At 32.3% G+C, this 13,719-nt stretch overlaps 1 protein-coding gene across 1 annotated transcript in view; it reads right to left on the reverse strand.

Annotated features, from left to right (window-relative positions):
• Nucleotides 1-13,719, reverse strand: part of LOC120421841 (beta-arrestin-1) — a 182,705-nt gene that overhangs the window by 34,896 nt on the left and 134,090 nt on the right. The window contains exon 7 of the mRNA XM_052708315.1: nucleotides 6,999-7,142. Within this exon, the coding sequence (XP_052564275.1) occupies nucleotides 6,999-7,142 (144 nt within the window). The remainder of the gene's footprint in view (nucleotides 1-6,998; nucleotides 7,143-13,719) is intronic.

Genomic DNA, 13,719 nt, shown 5'->3' on the forward strand with positions numbered 1-13,719 from the left:
CAACCACCATAAGTGAAAGCTTTCTTGTGTGTTCGTGTGGTGTTGATTTGCCCACTGCTAGTGATGTGGATTTTCACCCCCCAAGTTAGGGTGGTTCCAATTTTGACCAAAAATAAAACGTTTGATTGCGAAGCAAACACAATTAGACAACGACTGACTTAATTAGGTTGCTTTTAAGTTGACAAAGTCAAAATTTGGCCCGCAAATAAATGTGAATGGCACCCTATATTTAGCCCACCGGGAAAAGGGTAGCTGCTTCCGGAGGTTGTTTTTTTTTCCTTTCTGAATTCGATTTTTCCAAGATGAAGGCACAACGGAAAAAGAGTGTGTTTGGAATTGGCTTTGCGGTGTTCGTGCCAGGTCAGCAGAATGTGGGTCGTCCCTTTGTAGTGTTTTTCTATCAACTTGGATGCGAAAATGATGATACTTTGGCAAATTGTGTCGGGAATGCTGTGGGGATAGCTTTTGTCGTAGCGATTGAGCGTAAGTTTAAGTTATCGTAAATGTTGTGCCATTTCTTCTGCCAAAGCATAATTTTTATTAACGAAATAGAGCAGTTCTCTAGGATTTCGGTCATTCGATTTTTTTTGTATTTTTTAATCCGACTGAAACTTTTTTGGTGCCTTCGGTATGCCCAAAGAAGCCATTTTGCATCATTAGTTTGTCCATATAATTTTCCATACAAATTTGGCAGCTGTCCATACAAAAATGATGTATGAAAATTCAAAAATCTGTATCTTTTGAAGGAATTTTTTGATCGATTTGGTGTCTTCGGCAAAGTTGTAGGTATGGATACGGACTACACTAGAAAAAAAAAATACACGGTAAAAAAAATTTGGTGATTTTTTTATTTAACTTTTTGTCACTAAAACTTGATTTACAAAAAAACACTATTTTTAATTTTTTTTATTTTTTGATATGTTTTAGAGGACATAAAATGCCAACTTTTCAGAAATTTCCAGGTTGTGCAAAAAATCATTGACCGAGTTATGAATTTTTTAATCAATACTGATTTTTTCAAAAAATCGAAATTTTGGTCGTAAAAATTTTTTAACTTCATTTTTCGATGTAAAATTAAATTTTCAATCAAAAAGTACTTTAGTGAAATTTTGATAAAGTGCACCGTTTTCAAGTTATAGCCATATTTAAGTGACTTTTTTGAAAATAGTCGCAGTTTTTCATTTTTTAAAATTAGTGCACATGTTTGCCCAGTTTTGAAAAAAATATTTTTGAAAAGCTGAGAAAATTCTCTATATTTTGCTTATTCGGACTTTGTTGATACGACCTTTAGTTGCTGAGATATTGCAATGCAAAGGTTTAAAAACAGGAAAATTGATGATTTCTAAGTCTCACCCAAACAACCCACCATTTTCTATCGTCAATATCTTAGCAACTAATGGTCCGATTTTCAATGTTAATATATGAAACATTTGTGAAATTTTCCGATCTTTTCGAAAAAAATATTTTCAAAATTTTCAAATCAAGACTAACATTTCAAAAAGGCCAAACATTCAATATTACGCCCTTTTAAAATGTTAGTCTTGATTTGAAAATTTTGAAAATATTTTTTTCGAAAAGATCGGAAAATTTCACAAATGTTTCATATATTAACATTGAAAATCGGACCATTAGTTGCTGAGATATTGACGATAGAAAATGGTGGGTTGTTTGGGTGAAACTTAGAAAACATCAATTTTCCTGTTTTTAAACCTTTGCATTGCAATATCTCAGCAACTAAAGGTCGTATCAACAAAGTCCGAATAAGCAAAATATAGAGAATTTTCTCAGCTTTTCAAAAATATTTTTTTCAAAACTGGGCAAACATGTGCACTAATTTTAAAAAATAAAAAACTGCGACTATTTTCAAAAAAGTCACTTAAATATGGCTATAACTTGAAAACGGTGCACTTTATCAAAATTTCACTAAAGTACTTTTTGATTGCAAATTTGATTTTACATCGAAAAATGAAGTTGAAAAATTTTACGACCAAAATTTCGATTTTTTGAAAAAATCAGTATTGATTAAAAAATTCATAACTCGGTCAATGATTTTTTGCACAACCTGGAAATTTCTGAAAAGTTGGCATTTTATGCCTTCTAAAACATATCAAAAAATAAAAAAAATTAAAAATAGTGTTTTTTTGTAAATCAAGTTTTAGTGATAAAAAGTTAAATAAAAAAATCACCAAATTTTTTTTACCGTGTATTATTTTTTTCCAGTGTAGTCCGTATCCATACCTACAACTTTGCCGAAGACACCAAATCGATCAAAAAATTCCTTCAAAAGATACAGATTTTTGAATTTTCATACATCATTTTTGTATGGACAGCTGCCAAATTTGTATGGAAAATTATATGGACAAACTAATGATGCAAAATGGCTTCTTTGGGCATACCGAAGGCACCAAAAAAGTTTCAGTCGGATTAAAAAATACAAAAATTAAAATTGAAGAAAAAAGACCGATTTCGTAGAGAATTGCTCAATATCCAAAATTAACTTTTTTTTTAAATTGATTAAAAAACAATTTAGACCATAACTTGAATTCAATATTTACAAAAAACCCTTGCAAATATTTTTTTAAGTTAATGTCCCTCGACTCTGACCAAAGTTTAAAAGGGCGTAATATTGAATGTTTGGCCCTTTTGAAATGTTAGTCTTGATTTAAAAATTTTAAAATATTGTTTTTGAAAATATTGGAAAATTTCACGAATGTTTCATATTTATTTTAACAATGAAAATCGCACCATTAATTGCTGAGATATGAAGTGAGATAGAAAATGGTGGGTTGTTTGGGTGAGACCTAGAATACATCAATTTTCCTCTTTTTAAACACTTGCAGTTATTCAAAAATATTTTTTTTCAAAAGTGGACACATGTGCACTTATTTAAAAAAAAAATGAAAAACTGCGAAAACTGTGGTTTTTGCAAATCAAGTTTTAGTGACAAAAAGTTAAATAAAAAATCACCAATTTCTTTTACCGTGTATCATTTTTCTTCAGTGTAGTCCTTATCCATACCTTCAACTTTGCCGAAGACACCAAATCGATCAAATTTCCTTAAAAAGATACAGATTTTTGAATTTTCATACATCATTTGTGTATAGACAGCTGCCAAATGTGTATGGAAAATTATATGGACAAACTAATGATGCAAAATGGTTTCTTTGGGCATACCGAAAGCACCACCAGTTTCAGCCGGATTAAAAAATACAAAAATTAAAATTAAAAAAAAAGACCGATTACGTAGAGAATTGCTAAGATTACTCGTTTTTCATAATTTTAGAAAAACAATCTCGAGAATTTACTGACTGAATCTTATGGGCTTGTAAGTAGAATTTACACGGAAAAAATAAGAACGGAATAACGCGAACAAATGTTAAAACGAATTTAAAAAAAAAAGAGGAAATCCGGACCATTTTATGATATTTTTTCATAAAACGAACAGCGAAATGAATTGATTTCTACGGTTCTACGAACTGAGGTTTGTCCATTCAGCGTCAGCATTAGATTTTGATTAAATGCCAAAGCAGAGTGATTCTTTTTGGGATTTTTGATCTATTATAGGTTATGACAAATAAACAAATAAGTACATGGAAAAACAATATCAGATTGTTGTATTTAACTTTTTATCACCAAAAATCAAATTACTAAAACATATTTTTAAATTTTGAACATTTTTTAATATGTTTTAGAGCACTAAAAAAGACATCTTTTGGGCTAAAGTGCGTGGTGGTGCAAAGTCGGGTTTAGGAGATATGATTTTGTGATAATAAAAATCGTTTTTTTTTGAAAATATATAAAAAAAAAACTGGACAAAAAAAAAAATATTTATGAAAGCAAAATGAAATTTACAATCTAAAACTATCATTCCTTACGTTTTTTTGCATTTTTTTTCAAATACATCTTAAAAGAAAACACAACTGAAAAAAATATGTTTAAAAGGCTGAGGAAATTTCCTACAATTTACTCTTCTTTTAGCAAAAATAAAAATACTTCTAAAATCTTAAAACTTGACCTAATCTATGAAATTGGGAAAACATCATATTTGTAGACCTTTTCATAATCAAAGTTTGATATTAAAATTATGAAATTATTTTTTATTGAAGCCCAGGAAGTTTCAAAAAGGTTTTATTTTTCAACATTGAAAATTGGAATTTTGGTTACCGAGATATCGTCAGTGGAAACAAGCTGTACGTACGACCCATTTAATTTTTCTGGATTTTTACTAAGACACGTTTTTCAGTGGTTTGTAGCTCAAAACCGTGAAGAGATAGAAATTTGGTATCAAAAGGACTTTAGTGTAAAATTGGACCCGATTTGATGGCGTACTCAAAATTTCGAAAAAATAAGTATTTTTTCATTAAAAAAAAACACTTAAAATATAGTTTTGAAATCGCTGCCATTTTCCGTTACATAACTTCATTTTAAAATTTCGTGGTATTTGTAACTTAGCAGGTTTATTTTTTAGAGTGTAACAATGATCTACAACGTTGTAAATTAGACAAAAACAAAAAAAAATATATATATAAACATTAGGTAAATATTTTTCACAGGTTATCAGAATTTTACAAAAAAGTTTTTTTTAATATTGATTTTAACAAGTTTTGACCAGTCTTTCGAATTTTCAACCCCTAAAACTCAATCGTGTGCTTTTGGAAGTATTTTGTTCAAAAAATTCAGCTAATTTAAGATAAGAATGACCTTTGGGACGATTGTTATGCCTCGTGTACTGCTTGTACGTGGGGATTTTTCCAAAATAAGAAAAACAAACCAATTACTGTCGCTCATTATAATTTTTTTTTCACTGTCTGGTTCTGACCTTGGAGCAAAGTTTCATCCATTTTAAAAATGTAAAAAAACCAAAAGAAGTCGAAAATTTATACCCACGGAGCTTTAACTTAAAAACATTGCATTTTATATATATAAAAAAAATGTACTTTTCGATAACAAACTCTATTTTGCTTTAAAAAATGATTTTAAAGATTTATTTGTCCAGGTTTTCGATATTTTACATACAAAAAACAGCAAAAAAGATTGAATTTTGGAAGGTTGAAAATTTTGTTGATTGAATATTTTCTCATTTTTGAGTAATTTTAACGAAAAAAAATGCGTTACATTGTGCACCTAATGAAAATATTACACATTTTTTGACACAAAATCTAACTTGTCGTACGTGACCTTTGACCTTCACAGATCCCCAAAATTCGATTTCAATCCTGAGATATTGAACGAAATCCGAAATTTCGTGCATTTTTGTCACTTGCTACCTTGTCACTCCCCGAAAATTGATGTAAGTGCGACAACTGGCCAAAGGGATTTCAGGTCAGAACGCGTTTGCCGCACGTACAAGTTACCGTAAACATTTGTAATTATAACTCGGGACTCCAGCAACCAACTTCAACCAAACTTCGGGACAATTCACATAATGTTCAGCCAAACAAAACGTCTTTGTCATTATTTACATTGCGTGCTTTCGTTTTTGTTTATTCAAAGTCAAACATTTAAACGCGTTTTTCTCGGAACGTCGAAATGGTGGGTGCGACAAAATAGCATGACGACGTCGATTTCCTGATGAATATTGCCATCATTTTTTTTTCTATGTATCTCTAAACAAGATTTCTCTGGCTCAAAAGATGCCTTTTTTGTCCACAAAAACATATAAAAAAAATTAAAATGATGTGAACAAAGTTTCATCCAAATAAAATTAAAAAAAAATACAAAGAAAAGTTGAAATCGAAGAGAACCATTTAGGCTTCATCCATAAAGTAATTATAACACGCAATGTCACACTTTCTCAGACCTCCCCCCCTACACAGAAAAAAAAGTTGAATTTTGGAATGTTGAAAATTTGGTAGGTTGAATATTACCTCTTTTTTGAGTAATATTACATAAAAAATGTGTAAAAATGTAAACCTGATGAATATTCATCAAAAACTGATGAATATTCATCATTTTCTGGGGTAAAATTAATCATTTTTTTGCCACAATATCTGTCACCATTTCCTGATGAATATTACCATCATTTTTTTCTGTGTAGAGCGTGACATACTTTAAGGATGACGCCTTATGGAAATGGATTTCCTTGCATTCAATTGATGCTGATTCTTCTGAAAATTTAATTTTCCATTCAGTTTACTCTTTCAACAAATGTTTATTATATTTGGGATATGTTTTCATCGAATCGACACCTACTGGTGTTCATTTCATCACACAAAACTGCTGCCAAACTAAATTCTGCAAAATACTCGGCACACCCTTTCCATCAAACTCAAACTAAATACCACTCCGGAAAGCATGAAAAGCTCTGAAAAAAAAAACTTGAGCAAAACCTACTCAACCGAACAATAACAGCGCAACCGACAACAACGAGAAAGCACTCCGAGAACTCTGTTGCGCAGATAACACAATATTTAGAACGCAAACTTTCAAAATTACGACTGAAGCTGGAGTATAAAAAAAAAGTTTTTCATTGAAAAAGTCCACAACTCTCTTAAACTGAGATCAGACGGTACCGTAGCAGCAGTAAAAATTCAAATTGAAGAGCGTTTTTAAGCTGCTGCGGTTCTGTTTTCTGTTCCACTGGGGGGAAATTTACACACACAAACTCAAATAAAAGTGAGCGAAGCGAAAGAGTTGCCGGGCGCGCGCCAGAAGGAAATGCGAGTGGCGCTTTTGTGCACACACTCTGAGTTTGAAACTGGAAGAGGAAAATTATGCAGAAAGGATAATAACACCTTCTGGGCAGAGAGAGAGGCAAAAAAACCATCAGCTTTGAATGGTGGGGCGTAACATTTTGAAAGGGTGTAACTCGTTTATTTACTTTTTTAATTATTATTTGAGACAGAACAAAAAATTACGCTCTTTTCAATTGTGGCTCCCTAATTGTAGGGTAACCGTACCAGCAGTTGTCACAAACGGTGACAATTCCTTTAAAGTAAACTGCAAATTAGAAAAAAAATGAAAGAAGAAAAAACACAAGCCAAAAAGCAAATACTCACAACGTGCTGGAGGCCAGATTGGTGTCCTCGTGCTTGAGCTGGCCGTCCAGTGCCAGGCCCCATTTGTCCTTGTTGTTGGCCAGCAGCGGCGTCAGCGTAAACACTTTGGACAGTGTAAAGCCGGGCGCCACTTGACATCCGTCCCTGTTGTTGTTGTTGACACAGTTGTTGTTGTTGTTGTTATTTGTTGTGGTTTGGGGGAAAAAACGAGAGAGAGAGAAAAGAAAGCACAATTTATGAAATGATTTAATTTACGATGGCTTAATCGAATTTAAAACGCGCGTTATGGACTGGTTTCTGAAGGTGGCGCACCATTCCATCGTCGTCGTTGCTTTTGAGCTTTTAGAGGAGTCTGCTGATGTTTCATCAACTTCTGGCGGAAATGTTGGCTTTATTTTATTTGCCCGGGAGATACCTGCAAAAGGAAAACTGACGGTCTTGGGTAAACACTTTGTGCTCACTTTTGTGATACCTTTTTTGTGGAGTTTTTGTTTCCCGTTTTATATCCGGAAAGTCGAGACTACCGGTTGGAAATTAATTATTTTCTATTATCAGGATACTGCAGGCGTTTTTTTTTATTTTATTTATCATACTTTCTCATGATAAAGCATTCTGTCAACAAACTTGGTAATATAAATTAAATAACAAATTCTAACACTTTCTTAAGTGTAAAAAAACATGTTATTCTTTTAAACGAAGAAAAATTTTCAAATATGGAATACAGGTACACTTAAAAAATTATAAAAAAAATCCGAACACAAAATCATCATACGTTATTTATAAAAGATTGAATAAAGAAATTTTGGACAGCAAAGAGAACAGTAATAAAAATAATAATATAACACGTAAAACCATTAGAATAATTTTTCTACCTCAAAAATTATGTAAATTGATAAGTGTAAATTTATAAGTGTAATTTAAGTTTATTTTTATCTATTTTTCAAAACTTTTGACAGTTTGTTCAACCCTTTCAGCAACCTTTCAGGCCTGAATTTTCGAAACAATATTTTTTAATTTAAAGATGGGATAATGATCCCGAGGACCATACGAAAATTATAGGCTACTTAAGAAAAAAAATATTGTTCATGCCTGATAGGGTTAAATAGTGAAAAAAGATTTATTTTGGAAGTTTGAAGTATCAACATCGTCGGGAAGATAAAGACAGGAGAATCATTTTTGTTATCGAATAATAATAACCGATAACCGTTGAAAGCTCATTTGAAGAATCTTCATAAATTTGAGTTATGAGCAGTCGACTGAAATTTCAAAAATAAAACAAATAATCTGTTTTTAATTAATAACATTTAGAAGAAACCTTGTCTATCCATTACTTAAGGGGTTACATACATGTGGAAAATCACAAAATTTCACACTACAGAAAATACACTAAATCCACTAAAAAGATGACTTTAATCACTCCTGAAAGTTTCATGAAGATATTTCATGATTAAACTGAGTATGAGACGATTTAAGTTCACAATTTGGCCATGCGCAAAGCGAGTTGTAAAACTTTGTGAACGTTTTTCTCTAAACACCTAGTTGATTTACGGGTGCCACGATATCTCGAGATGGGTTTGGCCAAATTGACTGAAATTTGGAGTGAAGATATATCCCGTGTGAATGACGAAGCCCGAATTTGAAATTTTGCTTTTTCAAAAAAATACAAAAATCAAAAACTGACGATTTTTTACATAAAAAAACACAAACATATTTTTATCTTTGTTTACCAGAAACTTTTTCAAAATCGGCCTTTGTCATGCACACAGAACTAGTTTAAGTAGTCTTCACCATAATTTTGAGCCGATTTGGTCAAAGCGTTGTTGAGATATCGTAGCACCCGTTTTTTGAAACTGCTAACTTCAAATAAACTGAATATCGGAAATGATGCAACCAAATGTCTTCAAATTTGTTTTGTTAATAGATGAAAATGTATATATTAATGTCCTGCAAAAAAAATTAAAAAGAGTTTAAATGTGTGATCATACCCACCTCTGACATTTTTGACGATTTATATGTGATCCCTTAAGTTCAAAAAAGCCATTTTGCATAATTAGTTTCTCTATGAAGAAAAGATTTTCTGATCGATTTGGTGTCTTCGGTAAAGTTGTAGATTAAGATTAGAAATATTCGAAAAAAATAAGTACACGGAAAAAACATTACCCAATTTTTAATTAACTTATTATCACAAAGGCTCGATTTTGACAAAAGTTTTTTTTTAATTTATTATATAGTTTTTCGTCGAAAAATGAGTTTTAAATAGTGAATTTTGGAAAGCATCGAAATTAACTCACAATTCCAAAAAAGCTTACAAAAATCATTTGTTGATGAAAAATTTATTTTTAAACAAATAATTTGATCTAACCCTTTTTGATTAAAAACAAACGAAAAAATATAAATTAAAAAAAATGATAAAATTTCACATGAGTTTCACTTTTTAACAATAAATATCGGACAATTAGTTTCTAAAGTATCATCGATTGAAAATTAATGATCGAATGTGTACTGCCCATCATTAAAAAAACGGCTATTATCCACTTTTGGCAAAATCGAGATTTTTGCTTCTGGAGGTAGAGGATGTTCCAACGCATCTTCTGATACTTCAATTTCATTTAAATATCGTTTAGTTCTGACTGCCCCATTGAAATTGCCAAATTGCCGTGGCGAAGATTTGGTGAGAAACACAAAAACGCGTTTTGATCGGAATACTGGATTTGGCATAATAGCCGAATCTTCAATTATGGGCAGTGTAGCACTTACTAGAACTCATTTTTAGTAATTTTGATTCTTTGCCAGGCCAGAGGTCGGATCAACAATGTTCTAAAATGAAAATATTCAGAGATGGAAAAAATGGACACACACAAAAGTGCTTTTAAATTACAAAAGCAAATACATCTAAAAATAATTCTTAATTTTTTTTCTCGGGAGAATTTACAAAAATCACGTTTCTTTGTAAATAAATTACTTGGTGAAAAACAGAACGCCCCCATACCATATAGCTCAAAAGTTAAAAAAATCCTAACCAAAAAGTCCCCAAATATCAACACGATAATCCCACCTTATTGAAATCACACCTAAAAAACGCTCCGCCGTGAAAGTAAGTTTTCCAGTCAAAATCGATTCCACGTCACGAACCTGTGGTTAACGCTATTAGAGTCAAATTAGTAGTGCAGTGGCAGCAGACCGTGTAAAGCACGAAACACTCCCCTCACACCTACTAAATACTGGAATCAGTACCCGAGTAAAGGTACCATGTCATTTCAGAACAAAGTTTGTTATTTTTTGAAGAAATTTTGATTTGTTCGTCTTAGGTGAGATAAATTTTAATTTGTTTAAAACTTTTCTATGTTTCCACAAAAAGAAGATTTTTAAACTGATTAGAAAAATAGTTCGTCAAATTAACAAGCTGTGTTCTAATCAAACCAATCCCTACCCGGGATCACCTCTCGTAGATAAGGGCCCTCCTGAAACGTGAAAATATGAGCCCGGCTAAAGTTATTGCCTGTCGACATGCAACTGGATGGAAAACTCCGTGCCAGCCAGCCAGGAGTGCTTCCCGGAACACCCGGCCACGAGAGGGAAAAGCTTCACGTGATATCCGACCTGGTCGGCGCGATGTCTGACGGTTTTTTTTTGCTTCACTAAACTTTTTTTTCGTTACTTGTTTTCCTGTGTGTGTGTCTGGAGGGGATGAGATGGTGGTCTTATCGGAACGAGTCGGGTGTTCGGTTGGTTGTTGAAAAACTGTCGAAGTCAGCAGCAGACAGGCTTCCCTCCTCTCTTAATGCAAGGTTGGAACTTTGGCAGGCGAAAATTTAATTTTCGACTCCTGGCTGAGAAGGAGTCATCCACGATGCACGAACAGCACCTTGGGGAAGAAGGTAATGAAGGATGATTCTTTGCCAAAGAAGAACGGGGAAAATTGCATGCAATGGACTAATTTAATAACCCTTTTTTAATGTGTCCATTTTGGGAAATGAAAATAGCGTTATGGCAATTACTTGGAGTGACGGTTGCGAGGTGAAGGGATGGGGGGTTCATCGAAAACTTTTGTGAAATGTAAAATTTGTGCGATGCAAGAAGGGTGCTTATGTTAACACCGTTTTCTTTATTTAAATAAACTTTTGGGAAAATGGAATGCAACGATCATTACACTGACCTACAAAAAATGACAAAAATAACTGCGCAGTTTCAACTCGAGGGGTTTAGGGTTCCCAGAACAACGTGTACTTTGTATTTTTCAAAAATATTTAGACAGGGCCGAATGGTTTTTACCCAAAGTTTGTATGAAGAATTAGGGTGGTTCGTCACTGTTGCATACAAGAAAAAAATTGCATGCAATATGTGGGAGTAGCGAACAGCACTAATTTTTCCTTTAAACTACAATTCGTTTGCCTTACAATATAGCTCAAAGATTTCCACTTTCGGTATTTAATAAAAACAACTTTTAGAATTTTTGTCGTTAAGCGATAAATTCCACAAACACAGTAAAAAAAAAAACAATGTGTAATTCTACCTCTAAAAATATGTAATTTTACACTTTTCTAGTGTAATGTCATTTTATCAGTCTAAATGGAAGTAAAATTACATCATAAAAGAGGTAATATTAAACTTTTCAAAAATATACCTTCCAATTTTACATAACTTTTTACGTATATATTGTTGAAAGATTTGATGAAAATTGATATGGCTTGTGCGTTTTACTATAAAACATTGTTGTTTTCTGAGATCCGCCTTATTTTTGACCATACTTTCCCTATGCCTGTAAAAAACAGAAATATTTGGAAAATAAAAAAAACATATTTTTGGATATTTTTGGAAATTCAATTTAATTTCGTCCAATCGTCCAATTGTGTGCATTTTTATTTTCAGATTTTGTTTTATTTGGCTCAAAATTTGTGGCGACCTTCTCTATTGCACAGCAAAAAATTGTGAAAATTTGGAAGGTGTAATTTTGGAAGGTTTAATAATACCTCAATTATGATGTAATTGATGTAATTTGGACTGAAAATGTGACATTAAACCAGAAACCAGAAAAATTACACATTTTCAGAGGTAAAATTACACATTTTTTCTGACATAGGGGAACTATGCCCTTTCTCAGCCTATTTCTATTATCGGCCTATCAGCACTTTGATCATGAATTACAGCTTTTATAAAGTGTTTTTGACAATTCTGAAGTAATAAATAGCTCAAATAAAAGTGAGCATGCAACTCTCCATTGTTGATACATCTGAAAATGTTGATTTAATAGCGGAAAATGGCAAAAGTGATGAGAATGGGTCGAACGGCTTAGTGTGATTAAAATGGGTATATTTCCCCTAAAAGATAGGCGTACATCACCCAGATGTAGTATTACCATGATAACAGATAACCAGTTGTGTTGGTCCGAGCCGGGATTTGAACCCCGATCTATCGCTTACGAGGCGGAAGCGTTAAACTGGATTACGTGGCTCGGATGTAATATTACCATGATTTTCTTTCTGTGTACTATTTTGTGCCATTTTATGCCATTGGTTCATTGGTAAATATTAAAAAATCTGTATCTTTTAAATGAATTTTCTGATCGAGTTGATGTCTTTAGCAAAGTTGAAAGTTGTGATAATGACTACATGTTCAGAAATTGTAGGTAAATAGAAGAAAAAACAGCAGTATTTTGAAGAAATTTTGATGAAGTGTACCGCTTTTGAGGCCAATGGAAGTGTAATGTTATCCAAAATTTAGCAGTATTTCCATTTTTTAAATAGTGCCCATTTCTGAACATTTTTTCTCGAATAGTTCAGACTTAACATTTTGTCTGAGAACATTGAAGATTGGACCTTCGGTTGCCGTTTTTGTGTCTTATTTTCTAATGTAAGAAAAATTAAAGCATTTGTTAAATTTTCAGATTTTTTCGAAAAAATATTTTGAAAATTTTGGAATCAAGACTTTAATTTTAAAAGGGCACAACATTCCATATTTTGCCTTTTTGAAATGTTATCAATTTTTTGAATTCATTTGGCTTGAAAAATAAATTGCTGGGAATTCATTATTTAGTAAAAAAAAATAATTTGTATAGTAAATTTGATTTTTTGGACTGTAAATATTTGTTTCCGAAAATTCCTTCTCAAAATAAAGATTTTCGAATATTTACATATAATTTTTTGTAGGCAAGCCAAAGGTGGACAACATTATTTTATCATTGTTCTGCAGCTGAAGTCGAGTTTCCCCTCCAAGATTCGAAACATCAAGTTGATCGAGAAAGATGAAATGATTGAAGGACCGACAAATGGATTCTGTCATCCGAGTAAACGCATCGCATATCATTTCATCAGAATTCGATTGAAAACATCCCCCTGGGCTTTCAATGTCAGACTACTTGCTATTTTCTCATTTCAAAATATATTTCAACATAGGAAAATTCTCGTATGTTTGGCAGGATGCCAAAGCACTCGCTCCTAACTCCATCCAATTTGTTGACCTTCACTAATTAACGGTGCACATCAACTAGAGCTTTTGCACCAAGATTTGTGTTACAGATATTTTAGTATTTTCAAAACTACGGGAGCTATCGATATGATTTTTTATTCGTCCCTTAAAGTACTATCTACAAAACAATCTACAACAAAATTTGTCCATTTTTACAATTTCAGGATTGGGTTCGAAAGTTTGATGATTTTAGAATGAGAAGACAACAACTTCCTCATTTTGTAAAACTGTTGATAGAAACTTGCCAGTTCATTTC

The sequence above is a fragment of the Culex pipiens genome, chromosome 2 (assembly GCF_016801865.2).
Source record: "Culex pipiens pallens isolate TS chromosome 2, TS_CPP_V2, whole genome shotgun sequence".
NCBI lineage: Eukaryota > Metazoa > Arthropoda > Insecta > Diptera > Culicidae > Culex > Culex pipiens.